The 18180-nt window shown below is 43.8% G+C and overlaps 1 protein-coding gene across 1 annotated transcript; it reads right to left on the bottom strand.

Annotated features, from left to right (window-relative positions):
* Positions 1-108: 108 nt before the first annotated feature.
* ALDH5A1 (aldehyde dehydrogenase 5 family member A1) lies at positions 109-17528 on the bottom strand. The gene is made up of 10 exons (XM_075921149.2): positions 17069-17528; positions 12978-13061; positions 12065-12235; positions 11046-11162; positions 10508-10651; positions 9276-9419; positions 7441-7599; positions 4752-4921; positions 3333-3391; positions 109-3147 (listed from the first exon to the last, which is right to left on the bottom strand). The coding sequence occupies exons 1-10, from the start codon at positions 17336-17338 to the stop codon at positions 2942-2944; spliced, it is 1524 nt and encodes a 507-aa protein (XP_075777264.1). The 5' UTR covers positions 17339-17528; the 3' UTR covers positions 109-2941.
* Positions 17529-18180: the final 652 nt, after the last annotated feature.

Genomic DNA, 18180 nt, shown 5'->3' on the forward strand with positions numbered 1-18180 from the left:
AAAGCATAAGCCTACTTTTCCATGTCCTCAAATACTAGGCATTTCCAACTCTTCCAGCAGTTCTGTACTAAGACAGAAGACTTGTACTGTACACAAGACAATAACTGCTTCACAGGTGGTAGACATTTATTACTTAAACAGTTATTTGAACACTCAAACACATTACATTAGAAAAAGCTAGACAAACTAATACACCAATTGAATTGTAAGAATTCAAGTATCAGTATGTTTTTTCTTCAAGGATCACAGTTTTTGCTAAGAGTACAACATCTGTAAGAAAGATCAATCTGTGCTCTTCGATGTCGATGTTATCTAGACAAACACACACATGCAAACATAGGAATCCAGGCATAGAGGAAAACTTGAGAAACATTTTTTTCAAGTTAAAGTTATGCAACAAAAGTTTGTGCTTCCTAGACATAGTTAAAAAATATCTTGTGCTAGGTAAACTGTAAAATTTTACTAACGTTTTATTTAAATTTATTCACAGAAGAAAATTCACTCATAAAACATGACACCCAGATTTTAAGACAACAAACAGTGTTGCATCTGTCATGGGGGCAACTGGTCAGAACAGTACAACTGGAGTGATGGGCTGAAGTGACAGGTCCACCTGCCTAAGATACTTCTAAAAGTGCCTGTGTGCTTGCTTTATACAAGCACTAGCACTTTGGAATGGGTGTAGCTGACAGTACTGGCTGTCTGCAAAACACTCTCCTGGATAAGAAAAATATTTTGTTTTAGCTGCTCTACTTTCATATAAGCCATAACACAATGCTCTAAAAAATCAGGGCATTATATGTTTACCTACAAGAGTTTAAAACTGGTTAATATAAACAAGTCATCTGTATACTAGTTAACCCCAGCAGCACACACTGTCGTTGATAAAGTACCTTAATTTGTGTATATATTGTATTTGGGACTTCTGCAAGGGCAATGAGTGTCCTTTCCAAATCCCTTTTGTGGCATCACTTCAGTACAATGCACTTATGCATTTTACCCTGGCAATAAAAAATGAGCTCCAGTCACACTTAGGCTACGTCTACATTACAGGCTTCTTGCGCAAGAACTGTTTTGTGCAAAAGGTCTTCCACAAGAGTGCGTCCACACTACCATGTGCATTTGCGCAAGGGTATTCATGGCAGTGTGGACTCTCTCTTGCGCAAGAAATTCATGTTGCCTGTCTACACTGCCTTCATCTGGAAGAGCTCTTGTGCAAGAGGGCTTATTCATCATGAGGAGAGGAATAACTTTTCCGGAAGAAGCCCTGTTTTCCAACACTGTACTGTAACTTTATTTGCGCAAGAATGCGTGTGCAGTGTAGGTGCTCTGCAAGTCTTTGCACAAAAAGCCTGCAGTGTAGACGTAACAGAGTAATACAAAAATCATCTAAACATGTAAAATGTTGAGTAGCAATCAACACTACTCTGTGTGCGCATACATTTCCTCCTATCTTAGGCAATTGTATTCAATTAAACCATTTGATAAGGTACATTCAAATAGTATAGAGAAACAGGTTGGCTCACTTTCACTCAGTAACTTAATGTAAAACAGTCTGGCTATATAGGAGTTAGCACTTTCATTTTTGGTTAACTTCTACTTCACCCCTCCAGTTTAAAGTTTTCTATAGGATGTTCCAAGGAAGATTCGTTTAGTGAATAAAGTGCTTATTTTTAGTCACAAGAATATTAATACACCATCATTTGCTTCATACTAAAGAACTGTTACATCATCTTTTAATGATGCTTTCAACTGAGCTACACCAAGTAATGGGGTGATGTACAAAGGCTCCCTCTAAAGACGTACACCATCCTTAATACTTTGTAAGTTAGATGTGTTTAAGTCCCCCTCCAACAGACATCTGCCAGTCCAGATCCTGGTGGCATTCACGGCCAAAGCCATAGGAGGAGTACAGCCTGATGAGTCTCGGTCACTGAGGAAGCTGAAGTAGCTTGTAGGGGGAAAGTTCTCCTTGAAGTCAGTTGGCAACACTGACCCTGATGACCATCCTCTTCCCTTTCCCATATAGGGTCATCTTGGTCTTACGCAGGGGAATGAATGAATCTATATTGTCATGTAGAGCTCATTGGCATGATTCCTCTCTACATCAGCTTGGCAGAATGTCCCTGCACTATACATAAAACCTGCTCCGGCTATACACTAAACTAGCTGTTTCCCAAGATCCATTGACTCACTGTGCAACCAGTTACACAGACTGCTGGGATGCACCCAGCCTATGCTACCATGGAAATAAGGTCTGTATCTGTTCCCCACACTATTAAGTTTCTTGCCATAAGTCAGGACCTCTTTGCACTGGAGAGGCTCAAAGCTGCAACGGCAGGTAGTGTTGCAATCAACACTGACTACTGACACAGCTGTGGACTAGCAGTTCCAGCCATTACTATCAATTCCTCTCCTTCATGGGCACCACATTATTTTCATTAAACTTTTCATGAGAAAAGAACTGAAAAAGTTCTACCCCCACCTAGGTGAGCTGAGAATAAAGTGCATATTTGGCACAAAACCATAAACAATAAGCTATCCTCCCCATTTCCACCCACTACATCAATGCATGAATATTAGGAGAGACAGCAGGGAAAAAAAAGTCTCTCCTCCAGAACAGACATTATGATGTTCATTGTGCACAGATTTCCAAATCCTTCCTAGTTACATAGAATAACTCAAACAACATAAGTTATTCCTCCCTCCCTGCTCTCCCCCCCACCTGAGGCACTCAAATATTGGTTATTAATTAAAACTATGTAACTAGTAGTATTTGTGTTTTACAAATATCAGCACAGAGCTAAATGAAACATCTCTCTCTACATTTACACAATAACGTTACTTGGATCTGAAAAAAGTAAATGTCACATTAATACACGGATAGTCCTGAATCAAGTAATTATTTCCAGGCCTTTGTGGATTGCATCATTTTTGCAAATTATAAGCCCCCAAAGCAGACATACTTTATTTCTAGGTACTCATCAACACCATATTTTGAACCTTCTCGTCCTAAGCCAGACTCTTTTACGCCACCAAAAGGGCACTCCACAGAGGATATAATTCCTTCATTAACACCAACCATTCCAACCTCCAGCTGCTCTGCAACTCTCCAGATCTGCGCTGTGTCTCGAGAATAGAAATATCCTGCCACATGAATGTAAAAGTGCATTATTAAAATAGAACAAAAATCAAAAGGTCATGGTAGCAGAAGGTTCTGGGGAAGGTACTTATTAGCAAACAGAACAATCAAAATTAAATTCTTCATCTCATGCAACATTAAGCTCAAGCCTGTGGCTGCACAGTGGTGTATCTGCAAAAGAAGAACATACCTGCTAAACCCACGCTGGCTGAATTTGCTATAGCAACAGCTTCTGCTTCAGTATCAAACCTGCCAAATAGAGAGAAGCAGATACCAGTGAGACCTGTAATCAATGCAGCAGGGGGAAAAGAAAGTAACCCTTAGTGCCTTCTTGTTCTCTGGATACTGAGAAGCAAATGGGATAAAGTGAATGTAGGCTTGCTCTCTGTGGTATTTCCAGTGTTTATAATTTAATTTTCAGTCTCAAGCAAGGGTGCTTTTGCTATTTAAAAATGTGCTAAGATTTGTCAACTAATGTCTAGACAGTATCTCACGCCTGGGAAAGATTTATTAATTTTCCCCTGCACTGAGTCCTATCAGCTTCAACCATGCTGAAAAAAAAACACTCAGAGAGAGAGACACAACTGTCCCAAGTGTATTTTGATCAGATAAACATAATACAGTAAAACTCCATTGGTCCAGCATCCAGTGCTCTGGCACTCCTGATGGTCCGACACCATTGGGAACCCGGAAGCAGCCAGACAACTGAAGCTGCTCTGCGCCCAGCTTCCCTGATTCAGCCTGAAACTCCCCAGCAGCTGAATTGGGGAAGCAGGGGCAGAGCAGCTGGGGTGCTGTTGGGTTGGTCCCATAGCGCTGCTCCTCGAGGGGCGGCGCTACGGGACCAACCCGGCAGCACCCCAGCTGCTCTGCCCCAGGTGTCCCAATTCAGCCGCTGCTGAAACTGACCAGCGGCTGCTTCCAGGAAGCCCAGGGCAGAACAGCTCTGCCCCGGGCTTCCTGGAGTCAGCCGCTGATCAGTTTCAGCAGCGGCTGACTGGGGGACGCCTGGGGCAGAGCAGCTGGGGTGCTGCCAGGTTGGTCCCGTAGTGCAGAGGGGCAACGCTACCAGACCAACCTGGCAGCACCCCAGCTGCTCTGCCGCAGGCGTCCCTGATTCAGCCGCTGCTGAAACTGACCAGCAGCGGCTGAATCGGAGACACCTGGGGCAGAGCCGGACTATCGGGGGGGGGGGGAGCTATGAAGGGTTTGGGGTGGCATCCTCCAGACCCCTCATAGCCCCCCCTTCCGATAGTCCGGCATATCTGATAATCCAGCACCCCCTGGGTCCTAAAGGTGCCGGATTATCGGAAGTTTACTGTACTATTAGGTCAAGTGACATGATGAAAAAGCTTCCATATCCCATAGAGGAGCATGAAATTGATGGCCTCTTGTTATCCTCCCTTGTTAAACTGCAGGTGTCATTTAAGAAAAATTCTCATTTAATAAAATAAAGCGTGCGTGCACCGTAATCTCACAAGCCTAAAGGACCTAAGAAAAAGTGGTGTAATAGTTAAAAATGCAGACTGCATACTTATTCACATGTCAAATATTTTTCTGAAGTATACTAAATTCCCTCTATACTAATCTGAAGAATGGAATATCTTACTTGATAACTGGTGCTAACGGACCAAATGTCTCTTCTTGCGTGCAAAGCATTTTTGTTGTGACATTGCTGAGCAGAGTAGGCTCAAAGAAATTCTTTCCAAAGCTGTGTCGTTTCCCTCCTGTCATGATAGATGCTCCTTGAGAAACTGCATCGCTAATGTGTCTCTCTACCTAAGATGAACACAAATAAGATACTCAAGCTAGCATTTAGCAGAAAAGATTTGGTTTAGTTTTCCTTGAATACACAATAAGATTCCCCAAAATTAAACAGGACATTAGACAAAAGGGGTTTAATCTCCTCCTTCAGAGGACTGAGACCTGTTTAAAATCTCCCTTTCTGATGAATTTTCATCTCTCCGCCTGAACGTCACCTGAATTTTAGACATAGACAAGGATAACTTTCAATGCAGGGATGAAATTCAGTAAAGATTTACACACAAGCGTAACATTATGGATGCTTATTAGTCCTGTTGAAGCCAAGGGAAGTACTCACATTGTGTAAAGTTAAGCACATATGTAAGTCTTTGCAGGATAAGGTCACACATTCACGGTCAGCATTTTCACATACAGACAGAGAAGACTGTCGTCCTTACCTACTGACAGAAATAACTATCTTATCTCCAGGGCTCGACAATCTATGTAATCTACTCGTCCGTGGCGAGCAGATTAAAACCCGGAAGAGCAGGTTTCAGGAGATCTGCGCATGCACAAATCGCTGGACAGAACGGCTGGAGAGTGGGGCTCGCTGCGGCTCGTCGAGCCCTGCTTATCTCAATAGCAAGTCGGAAGGATGGTATTCGAGGGACCATATCTCAATCAATACTCTAATGGACAGAATTCACATTAAAGTAACATCTATGACCACTAGCACGGATGGATAAAAATTGATGATTTATTTTTAATGGATTTTAAATGGATTTTTAATTTTTTTTAAAAATAAGGCCTTAAAAATAAATCTGAATTTATGGTAACCTATGGTAAGGCCTAAACTTGCTATGATCTATTCAAATCATTTCAATAGATTAATTAAAAAAAAAAAAAAACAAAAAAACAAAAAAAAACTTACATTACATCAGTGAATCTTCTGCAAATTTTTATAAGTTAGAGTACTATTTTTTTTTAAAGTATAAACATAATCGGGCAGGGTAGTGAATCTAAGTACAGTAATTACTCGTTTAACATGTGCTTCTTTAACACATTCCCGCTTAACATGTTTTCGCAATAGCATGATTTTTTTTTTTAGGGAATGTTTTTCGAATAACATGACCATCCCCAAAATAACACGAAAATAATCAAGTGGCAGACTACTTCGTGTAGCGGGATAAGTTGGTGAAAATAGTGGTAATACGCATGAGCGGATAAATACACGTGGTCACAGAGCTCCTCTGCTCACTCACTTGTTTATCTTTGTTTTAACAAACCGCGGCGACTTACGTTGCTAGATATCTAATGTTGACATTGACGACCCAGCACCAACAAAAAATTGACTTCGCCACCACCACCTGAAATGCAATCCCCCTCCTCCCCCCCGCCTTTTCCATTATTTTTAATGGGAAAATTGACCCTGCATAGCACATTTTCGCTTAGCACAAACATTTTCAGAAACACATCAATGTGTTAAATGAGGAATTACTGTATGTCATAATGTCATATGATGCACTAAGTATCTACGTTATTTTTAATCTTTACAGCAGTGTGAATGGTGGCATTGGGACCTTTCCTAATGCAGGTATTTTCAGTTTCTAGTGTGGTGAAAAGTGTGTTTTAATTTTACTTTTGAATTCAGTTTAGCCAGCTGGTGCAGAGAAGATATTTTCTTCCTCTGGATTAATTCATCCAAATTAAGAAAACCAACTGGGGGCTGGAAAAAGTAGGAAAGCTTGTTTCCCCCTTCCAATCTATGACCAATAATTAAAAAAAAACCCCTTCAGGTGGGAGAAGATGAACTCTACTAATTCTAAACATCTGAAGGAGATGGGGCCAGATTTTCAAAGATATTTAGACACCTAAAGATGCAGATAGGCATCTAGTGGGCCATGGCTTAGTGACAAAAATTAGGAATAAAAAATTATCTAATAAATAAATGCCATTTTTAATTTCCATAATAGAAATGAAGAATCTGAATAAATGTATGTTAATACATATAACTACTTATATAAATGAGAAAACAAAAACTCTATCATGCTACCTAGAGATATGAATACTCCCACTATAACTCCCACAGTCTGTTAAGCTTTTACAAATGTTCTCCAGAAGAATACCTCTCAGAATATAATTGGAAAGAAAGGATTGATCATGGTAGATTATTCCTTTTTATTTTCCTAGTTTAATGAAGCAATGATGGCTGTAATTACTCCTGTTCACCTCATTGTGGGCTTTGAGTAGAAAATACTTTCTACAATTTCAGAGATAAAGTAGGTGAAATAATAGCTTTTGATGGTGAGACAGTCAAGCTTTCAAGCCATTCAGAGCTCTCTTCTTGAGATTTTGCAAAGATCACCTCAAAATGCAAGGTCGAAGAGATTATTTAGCATAAGTAAATAGCATATATTATAAGAGTAGAGTAGCAAATATAGCCTTACAAAACAGGCATTAGACAAAACTGAGTATACCCGTTTAATACTTTATAAAAATATAAATTAAAATTTCAAAAGCGAAATTCAGTGTATTTTTTATTTATATGTACATACCTTTTCTATTGCTTTTTCATTAATTAATGGCCCTTGAGTAGTTCCTTCATCAAATCCATTTCCTACACGTAACTCTCTCTCAATGGCTTTAGCAAATTTTTCCACAAATGCATCATGGATCCTTTTTTGCACCAAAAATCGGTTTGTGCAAACACATGTCTGCAAACAAACATGAAAGAACAACAAAACATAAAGCTTAGTGCTTTTTCACTTTTTTTTACAGCACAGTAACTGTTTACCATTACAATTCCTTCCATGCCTCCTCTTCACTCACATAGGCTGTTCCCAAAGTTTCCACTTCTCTCATTACAACACCCTGAATATCAAACACTAACAAGCTGGAAGTGTTTCCCTGAAACACCTCACCACATTATCAGGTGTGGTTCCTGCTAGGAAAGGGTTAATTGGGTTCTGGTGACTCTCTAATTAATATCTGTAACTTCCAAGATATAAAGGAAGTGGGAATTATCCTCTAATAAAAGGCTAGAGAGTGTGGGTTTAGTAGCAGTTAGCACCTAAGCTGAAGAGAAGGTAGGAACAGATATTTCTGTTACCTTATTATGTTTCCCTTTGTTAAGATGGTCAAATCTCATAGAAAGGGGAGTCTGGATTTTTCAGGCTGGGTTCATAGGCTAGGAGAAGAACACCTGCTCACACTGACCCTTTGTTCTAGTCACATCCTCCTCTCTTCCTCCCTTGATTGCTACAGCCTATTATTGTTTGATGTTCTCCAACAAATAACTGCTAAAATAATGCTCTCCTGCAGGTTAGACTGTATTATCTACCTTTGATTCCCTTTGGTAACTTTTTACATCAAGTCTAAATTCCTTACTCTTGCATATGAGAGCCTATAGTATAGATTAAGGATGTTAAGAGTTGGTGGGGGTTGCTGCTGGAGCTGCCCCAGTGCCTGGCCCCAAACAGAGTGCTGGGCCTGCCATGGGCAGAGGCTGTTTTGCAGCAGCCTCTCCTGCCCCTCTGTTCTGCTGTCTCTCAGAGGCATCAGTGCAGTGGGCGGGATTCGGATTTAAGCTGGCTCCTCTTCTCTTCCCCCCCCCCCCCCCCCCCCCCCCCCCCCACCACCTTGTTGCCTCTGATACAGAAGTAGCGGGGGAAGCAAGTAGTCAAGTCATTTACATCCCTAGCCTAGACAGACTCTGAGGTTATGTCTACACTACCACCCTAGTTCGAACTAGGGTGGTTAATGTAGGCAACCAAGGTTGCAAATGAAGCCCAGGATTTAAATTTCGCGGGCTTCATTTGCATCTTGCCAGGTGCCGTCATTTTTAAATCCCCGCTAGTTCGGACTCCGTGCCCGCGGCTACACGCGGCACGGAGTAGGTAGTTCGGATTAGTCTTCCTATTCCTAGGCTATGGGCACAAGGAATACAGGATTAGGTGCACATTCTTACAAACAGGTTTGGTTGCCCAAAAACTGAACCACTAACTTAAAATATGCTTTGCTGTGCCTACTTCAATGGCCTGAAATAAGAATGGTCTTAGCTCAATTCCCCATTCAGTTCCCATTCTTTGGGAATTCATGTGAATTTTTTGCTTGTGAAATGTCCATATGACAAAATCATTTATGTTGTCAGTTTCAGCAGGACTGCCACTGAACTGGCAATGTAGACTCACTTTCTCAATACTATAGGTAATGACTAAAATGCATTGCCATGATAATGCTGCTACCTACGCTTTATTTGTTCAGTGGATAGGGGACTGTAAATCCGCAAGCAAATCAAATTAGTCAAATCCAGGTTAATCACCCTTCTCTTCTCCCCCCCACAAAAAGGCTCTCATGCTCCACAAGATAAAACAGGCAAGGTAGAACTCACCTGCCCTGAGTTTCTGTATTTAGAAGCTAATGCTCCTGCAACTGCTCGGTCCACATCAGCACTATCAAACACTATAAATGGAGCATGCCCTCCAAGCTCCATGGAAACCCGCTTCACAGTCCCTGCAGCATGGTGCAGCAATACCTATACGTATAAAGCAAACATAGAACAGGATAAGTGTAACTGATTAGTTATCTGAAGAATCAGAATTTAAAGGTGGAGGGGGACTAACTTTGGCAGGGGATGAACTCCCATGATGAACCTACAAGATCACCACAGTGTCTGTCCATCTTTTTCATTCCCTTGCCAATTGTATCCTCTGTTTTTCCAGTGGGAAAAACCCCATTAGCATTAAGAAGAACAAGATTTCACCCAATAACTTTGTCCAGCGTTTATTTAACTAGAACTTAAGGACTAGCTTTTCTACTTTCCCTTTCAAGATTGTTCCACAATACAACGGAGCTTGCTGTTAGGATTTTTCTCCTGATATCCAGCTTAAATTTTCCTTGGCTCACTGTCACCACATTCCTCCTCAGACCATTTTAGAGAATGCCTCTTCCTCCTACAGGGAAAGATTCTGCCATCTTACCCCACGCTCCAGTGTCTTATTCCTCAAATAGTCCTACTGATTTCCATGACACTATTTACATAGTAAGGCGAATACAATCTAGTCTTACGTAAAGATTTCATTTAATTAACTGCTCCCTTTCAGTAATGCACTTCATTATTGAGCAGCACATTGTAAAGTGTTCCCATTAGAGTTCAGTCATCACATAACCTGAAACAGCAGTATTTGGAGCTGAACTTTCCTGAGTAACTGCTCTCTGTCAAATTACAAACTGAAACAATGCACATTAAAAAAGGTATTAGTTACCAGATTAAATGGATAGCAATTCAAGGAAAAGTCCCAGACACAATCAGCAATGCATCTCACGAAGTGGGTCTTTGCCCATGAAAGCTTATGCTCCAACACTTTGGTTAGTCTATAAGGTGCCACAGGACTCCTCGCTGCCTTTGCAGATTCAGACTAACACAGCTACCCCTCTGATACTAAACACAATCAGGAATCTGTGGGGAGCCCTCAGCTGTCATAGGGAAGAAAGTTTGTTACAGTGTGGGGAAGAACCACCCCAAAGGAAAATTATGCCTGTCTCGCCTCAAAACTCTTCCCCTTGCTTTTCAAACATAATTACAGTAAAAACCCTTCAATCATTCACTATTTTATCATGTACCTTTCCTGTAGCAGTGGAGCCAGTAAAAGAAATTTTTGCTACTAAGGGATCAGTGCAGAGAGCCTCTCCCACAGCTGGGGTTTGTTGTCGGGAACAGGGGACAACATTATATACTCCTGGTGGAATTCCAGCCTGGTTTGCAAGCTGAAAGGAGAAAGGGAGAATATTTAGTTATAAAATAATATACTTTGTACAGGATTAGTTAGGTAATATTTTTATGTGAGCATACATTTCTAATATTTGCTCTGAAGATATAAGCAATGAGTCAGTGGGAGTTAATGGGGCCCAATATTGAAGCATCTTCAACATTACATGTTGGCGTTGTTATTTACACACAAATAGGCTGTTGCCCACATGAACTAATGCAACGATATTCAAAGTTAAATCTGTCTTTTTACAAAGCACTTCAATAGCTAGTCTAATGTTGGAAATGTGGCCATAATATATTCCATTTATTTTGTTTGATTATTGTAAAGGTATTAAATCTAAAACAGCAGCTATTACATTGGCAATGGACTACACCAGGACAAAAGCTCACCTCAGCAAGTGCCAATGCTGATAATGGTGTGTCTTCTGCAGGCTTCACCACCACAGTACAGCCTGCTGCCAGAGCTGCACCAACCTTCCGTGTAATCATAGCACTAGGGAAATTCCACTAGGAGGAGAGAAATACGCAGTGAAAAAAATCAGAAGATACTTCTCGCTCTGCTCAAATAACTGGCTATTCTTGTAGCTTCTAGGAAGAATCAAAACAAATGTGATATAAGAACGAGCACTTACTTTTCAAAAATTGAAAAGGAGAGAACAGGCAGCACTTATAAAATTCTGTATAATGACTAACAATTATCTCGTGCTCTTAAAAATTCTAATTAAATGGCAAAGAGATGTCTACATCAATGAGAAACTGGAGCTGCCTATATTGATTCAAACATTTTGACCTTTTTGGGGCGCATCTTCTGCTAAGAGTATGTGTAGGGGAAAAAAAAAGTTGAGGAAACAAACCTGCATTCCTAAGGACATGAAAACCAAAATCATGACAAGTATTTTCAGCATGAAGACGCCATTATTTGTCTCACAATATGTAACAATGTAGAAATGAGTAATCCTGTGGCACCTTAGAGACTAACAAAAATATGTATGGTCTCCTAAGCTATCATGGGCAAACCCACTTCTTCAGATTGAGTTTTTCCCGCGAAAGCTCAAGATACTATATATATTTTTATTAGTCTCTAAGGTGCCACGGGACTACTCATTTTTAAAGTTACAGACTGACATGGCTACCCCTCAATGTAGAAATATATCCAGACGAGTGCTGTATCTTATCATACCTTATACAGAACATAAGCTCTGCCCTACGTGGCCATACAGGGGAGGACAACCCACCAAGAACAAATAAGCAGGGACCATTTGGGGGTTTTGTTTTTGTGGGAGCAGGGAAACACCCTCCTGAATCTCCTTTCTCTTTGGCAGTGGTGGTATACACTGCTCCATCCTCAAAGCTGAGCTGAATGCCCTAAGTTAATCCTTAATCAGTCTGATAGATCCAGCTGCACTTACAGGGGTTATAATGGCTGCCACTCCAACAGGCTGCTTCAGTACCAAGATTCTTCTATCTTTCACAGAAGGTGGGATAATGTCCCCATAAATGCGACGAGCTTCTTCTGCAAACCATTCCAGGAAGGCGGCAGAATACAGAATTTCACCTTGCGCCTCTTTCAAGGGCTTTCCCTATGATTAAATCACAGTGCATAAATATTTTAAAGAGCCCAAAGTGATTGGGGAAAAAAAGTCATCTAGGTAATTTTTTTACTCTTATTATTATTATTATTATGATGGCACCTTGGAGTCTTAGTCATTGTTCTAGGCACTGTAAATGGCACTATGATTCCAGGTTACATAAATTTCAAACAGAGTCTGAGCTAAGGATTTATAGAAGTCTTCCCATTACTTCAATAGGTGCTGCATGGTAAATTCTATAGTAGAGGTTCTGCTAAATGAGACTTTCTTGCTTAAGGTCTGGGAGTTGTGGGTGCACATCACCACTCAGGATAAGGCTCTTTGTTGCCAAAGGGGTCCTTTGCTGGCAAAGAGGCCTGAAAGATGCTGAAATGAGTACATTTTTATATACGAGTAGTCCTGTGGCACATTATACTACCCAATATATTTTTAGGAGCTTCAGGGGGTAGCCAGAGTAACGTTAGTTTGAACCAAGGGGTTTGGTTCGAACACATCCTGGTGCGCACTTTTACTTTCGAAACAGCTGTTGATCAGAGTAACGTGAGATCACGCTAATGAAGCACGGGATATTTAAATCCCCACTTCATTGACTATTTCGAATGCCTACAGTTGCATCCCTAGTTCAAACTAGGGTGCAAGTGTAGACATACCCTAAGGAGCCACAGGACTATTGTTTTTAAAGTTACAAAATTTACCATAGGGGTAGTCATGTTAGTCTGTATGTTATACTCACATTCTCTGCTGTAATTATCTTAGCAAGGTCATCTTTATTATCCATCATCAAATTGTACCATTTGCGAAGTAACACACTTCTCTCCTGGACAAAGAAAAAAGGTATTTTAGCAAAGCTACCCTTGTTTTGAACATAGATAAGAATGTTACCATACTGAATTAATGTCATACTTCTCATCTAAATGAATGTGTGCTATTCAAAACTGTATTGGAGGGCTAATTATGCCAGTATAGACAATGGTCATTTTTTAGTTAGGTAACTTGACCCTGACAGCAACAAATGCTTCAGAGAAGAATCTTTCTTAAGTGGAAGTTTCATCCTCAAGATAGCTGGTAGAATATACCATCAGGCATGAATGCTTATCTCTCTCTATATAAAAAAGGTTTTCCTGCTGGACAACAGAATGTTCCCGCCGGGTGTCAGAATGACGTCATCACATCGTCTGTGTCAACAAGCTCTGAGGGGGATTGGTACTGGGCAGGGGCCGCAATGGGAACAGGAGCGCAGTGGCCCAGAGTGCCTGGTCCAACTGTGAGCACCTGGCCTCTGTGCTCTTCTGGCTCCACTGGGCTCCTCTCTGCAGCCTCCTGCTGGATTTTCGAGGCCCTGGTCCCTGATGATGAGCAGTCGCTGCTGCTCTTAGCTTCTGGGGACTTGGTTGGCAGCGGCTTGGTGACCAGAGAGCAAGTGTGGATGGGTTGTGAGGTAATGGGCGCCCATGTCAGATAAGGATCTTAAAGCGTGGTTACTTTCCTAATCGAGTAGTTGATAGATTGCTCAGTCTGGCTTTCACCGAGGCCCAGTTTAACCTCCCCTGCTGCCACTCTGCATTACCAGGGATATGTGAGCCAGTGTGTGAATGTGCTGGCTCAGTCCCTACTCCCGCAGGTCATTGGTCAGTCCACATAACTGGCTACCCTATCCCTTACAATGCAGAACGGCAACAGCGGAAGTTATGCAAGCTGACCAATGACCCGCGGGAGCAGGGACTGAACCAGTGTCTTTGCACACCGGTTGCCCAGTCCCTTGTAATGCAGAGTGGAAAGTGGGATTAATGCTGATAAATGAGAGTCCCAGGACCACGAACTGAGCTGGCATCGTCACGTGCCAGCTCCACTGTTCTTTGTAATGCAGAGTGGCACCGGGGGACATAGAGGTGATGCAACTAGTCGAGAGTGCTAACCAATAAGCTCCTGCTTATCAGTTAGTTGACTAGTCGCTTACATCCCTATTGTCAGACACAGCCCTGAGTATTGGGAGCACTTCCATTAACCAGGACATCTGGTGTGACCCTTCCCTGGTTGCAATGACTGGGAAGCTCTTCCAAGTCAAACCAGGTGGAGGGCTGGGATCCGAAAAGAGCATGGCTATGAACCTAAGCAGGACATCTTTATTAATTGCTCTTTGTTGTGTGTTGCTAATACCTGGCATTTGCTAGAGAAAAATCAGGCAAAAAACGAGAAGAGTTGCTGTTCCCTCTGCAAGACTTCTGCATGGCCCCCCAGAAGTACATATACCCCTGGCTAAGACCCAATGTTTTACAGTAAATGGCTTGTGGCTTTCAAGTCAGCTTTTAAATGTAAAGCACCATCTACTGTCCCCACTAATCCTCCTTTTCTATGTTACATTAGTGACAGATGAATTAGTAGCAGTGCCTAGAGGTGTCAGAACCTCAATGAGCTGTATGCTGCACTCCACAGCTATGTCTAGACTACATCTCTTTTTCGTAAAAGGGATGTAAATTAGACGTATCGCAATTGCTAATGAAGCAGGGATTTAAATCTCCCCCGCTTCATTAGCATAAAAATGGCTGCCTTTTTTTCCACACGGAGCTTTGTCAGAGAAAAGCGCCAGTCTAGACGCTGATCTTGCGGAAAATAAAGCCTTTTCCGAAAGATCCCTTACTGGCGCTTTTTCCGGCAAAGCTCCGTGCCGAAAAAAAGTGGCAGCCATTTTTATGCTAATGAAGCAGGGGAGATTTAAATCCCTGCTTCATTAGCAATTACGATACGTCTAATTTTACATCACTTTTACGAAAAAGGGATGTAGTTTAGACGTAGCCCACCAGTTCCTGCCCCAAAGCGCTTACAGCTGTAGTATGGGGTTTTACCACACCCACTAATAGAGGCAGCTAAATCAGGCCCTCTTTAGCTCTTTTAGTGTAGTCCCTCTCTGAAGCATTTTTAATAGGTATTCCCTATAAGATGAGCGCTTGGGAGGCTGCCCCTGAGCGATTCAAATTCCACCCAGTTGATTAGTAGAGCTCCCACAGCCAACAGCATAGCTATGTCTACACTGGCATGATCTTGTGCAAAAACTCTTCCAGAAGAGAGCATCTACACTGGCCTGTGCGTTTGCGCAAGAGATATGCTTTCCATAGAATCATAGGACTGGAAGGGACCTCGAGAGGTCATCGAGTCCAGCCCCCCGCCCTCAAGGCAGGACCAAGCTCCGTCTACACCATCCCTGACAGATGTCTGTCTAACCTGTTCTTAAATATCTCCAGAGAGGGAGATTCCACCACCTCCCTTGGCAATTTATTCCAATATTTGACCACCCTGACAGTTAGGAATTTTTTTCCTAATGTCCAATCTAAACCTCCCTTGCTGCACTTTAAGCCCATTACTCCTTGTCCTGTCCTCAGAAACCAAGAGGAACAAATTTTCTCCTTCCTCCTTGTGACACCCTTTTAGATATTTGAAAACCGCTATCATGTCCCCCCCCTTAATCTTCTTTTTTCCAAACTAAACAAGCCCAGTTCATGAAGCCTGGCTTCATAGGTCATGTTCTCTAGACCTTTAATCATTCTTGTCGCTCTTCTCTGTACCCTTTCCAATTTCTCCACATCTTTCTTGAAATGTGGCGCCCAGAACTGGACACAGTACTCCAACTGAGGCCTAACTAGTGCAGAGTAGAGCGGCAGAATGACTTCACAAGTTTTGCTTACAACACACCTGTTGATACAACCTAGAATCATATTTGCTTTTTTTTGCAACAGCATCACACTGACGACTCATATTCAACTTGTGGTCCACTATAACCCCTAGATCCCTTTCCGCCATGCTCCTTCCTAGACAGTCACTTCCCATCTTGTATGTATGGAACTGATTGTTCCTTCCTAAGTGGAGCACTTTGCATTTCTCTTTATTAAACTTCATCCTGTTTACCTCTGACCATTTCTCTAACTTGCTAAGGTCATTTTGAATTATGTCCCTATCCTCCAAAGAAGTTGCAACCCCACCCAGTTTGGTATCACCTGCAAACTTAATAAGCGTACTCTCTATCCCAATATCTACATCATTGATGAAGATATTGAACAGTACGGGTCCCAAAACAGACCCTTGAGGAACTCCACTTGTTTTCCCTTTCCAGCAGGATTTAGCACTGTTAACAACAACTCTCTGACTACGGCTATCCAGCCAATTATGCACCCACCTTATCGTGGCCCTATCTAAGTTATATTTGCCTAGTTTATCAATAAGAATATCATGTGAATATCCATGCCAGTATGCCAGACGCTCTCTTGCGCAAGCAAGCTCTGATGGCCATTTTAACCATCGGGCTTTCTTGTGCAAGAAATTCATGTTGCCTGTCTACACTGGCCTCTTGCACAAGAGCAGTTGCACAAGAGGGCTTATTCCTGAGCGGGAGCGTCAGAGTACTGGCGCAAGAAGCCCTGATTTCGCACATTAGAACGTACTTGCGCAAGAACTCACGGCCAGCGTAGACAGGCAGCAAGTTTTTGCGCAAAAGCGGCCATTTTCCGCACCAATGTAGACACAGCCCCTGTTTGTCCTGCTGGTGCGCATCTGCTCACGCCCGGTAACAAAATGTATTCTGCACGGGGGTGGGAACGGTGGCCCCAATCCTGCACTGGTGCTGCTGCGGGATCATACCCCCAGGGCGAGGAAGCCATGGGCGCACCTGCAGAGTAAATGCCCCACTCACCCCCAGGGGGTGTGCGGGGACCCTCTCCCCAGGCTCCGGGCGCTGGCTCTCCTCCCCCACCGGGGGGGGGGGCTCCCGAGGCCGGGCTGTCCCTGCCGCCCGCGCCTCCCCGCTCGCTGCCTCTCCCCCGGCGGGGCGCTCACCTTGGCGGGGGCCGCGCTCCAGCCGGGCCCGGCCTCCCGCGCGGCTCTCACCGCAGCCCGGGCCTCGGCCACGCCGCAGTCCGCCACCCGCCCCAGCTCGGCGCCGCTGGCCGGGTCCAGCACGGGGAAGGCGGCGGCCGCCTCCACCCAGCGGCCCCCCACGAAGCCCCCCGAGCGCAGCAGGGAGCCGGGCAGCCGCGGCGGGGCCGGGCCGGAGCTGCTGCGCCGGAGCTGGGCCCCCGGGAGCCGCCAGAGCAGCCGCCCCGCCATTGCAGCCCAGCAGGAAGCCAGGGGCGGGCGGAGCTGCCCGGCTAGAGCCGCCCCAGCTGCTCCCGAAGGGGCCTGGGACCGGGCTGCAGGGCCCCCAGGGCCACGTTTCCAGCTTTTCTCGGCGGGCTAGAGGCGCAGCAGGGCGCGTCTTCACCCACGGGTGCCCCGAGGCAACAGGGATGCCGCACCCCTTGGCTTGCTGCGGTTTCCATCGCCTGCAGTTTACAGCAGGGGTGGGGAAGCTTTTTTGCGCAGGGGGCCGCTGCCCCATAGAAAAATCAGTGGGGAGCGACACACAAGTGAGAAACAAACAACCCGCCTTCCCCCCCTCCCGCGCATCCACTCACTGATGTGGCCCCTAGTGAGAAGGAGAAAGACGCTTCCCATATTCCCCTCACACACCAGAGCTGGGGGGGGGGGGGGCAGGTTAGAAGATTTTGTGTGCTGGGGGGGCCTTGAGCACCAATGCAGGCTCCCCAATCCAGGTTCTCAGCACCCCCCACTTGTGTTGGAGTGCCCTGTGTGGGAGAGTGACATCCAGGGCTGTGTCTAGACTGGCCAGTTTTTCCGGAAAATCAGCCACTTTTCCGGGAAAAACTTGCCAGCTGTCTACACTGGCTGCTTGAATTTCCGCAAAAGCACTGACTTCCTACTGTAAGAAATCAGTGCTTTTTGTGGAAATACTATGCTGCTCCTGTTCAGGCAAATGTCCTTTTGCGCAAAACTTTTGCGCAAAAGGGCCAGTGTAGACAGCTCAGCTTTGTTTTCTGCAAAAAAGCCGCGATCGCAAAAATGGCGATCGGGGTTTTTTGGTGGAAAAGCGCCCGTGCCAATCTAGCCAC

This window comes from Pelodiscus sinensis, chromosome 2, assembly GCF_052426305.1.
Source record: "Pelodiscus sinensis isolate ZL-2025 chromosome 2, ASM5242630v1, whole genome shotgun sequence".
Classification (NCBI taxonomy): Eukaryota; Metazoa; Chordata; order Testudines; family Trionychidae; genus Pelodiscus; species Pelodiscus sinensis.

Coding starts and splice junctions, on each gene's coding strand:
- ALDH5A1 (XM_075921149.2), bottom strand. CDS start 17,338: ATGGCGGGGCGGCTGCTCTGGCGGCTCCCGGGGGCCCAGCTCCGGCGC. Junction 13,062..17,068: donor GGAGCGCGGCCCCCGCCAAG/GTGAGCGCCCCG, acceptor TTCTTTGTCCAG/GAGAGAAGTGTGTTACTTCG. Junction 4,922..7,440: donor ATGAAAAAGCAATAGAAAAG/GTATGTACATAT, acceptor TGTTCATCTTAG/GTAGAGAGACACATTAGCGA.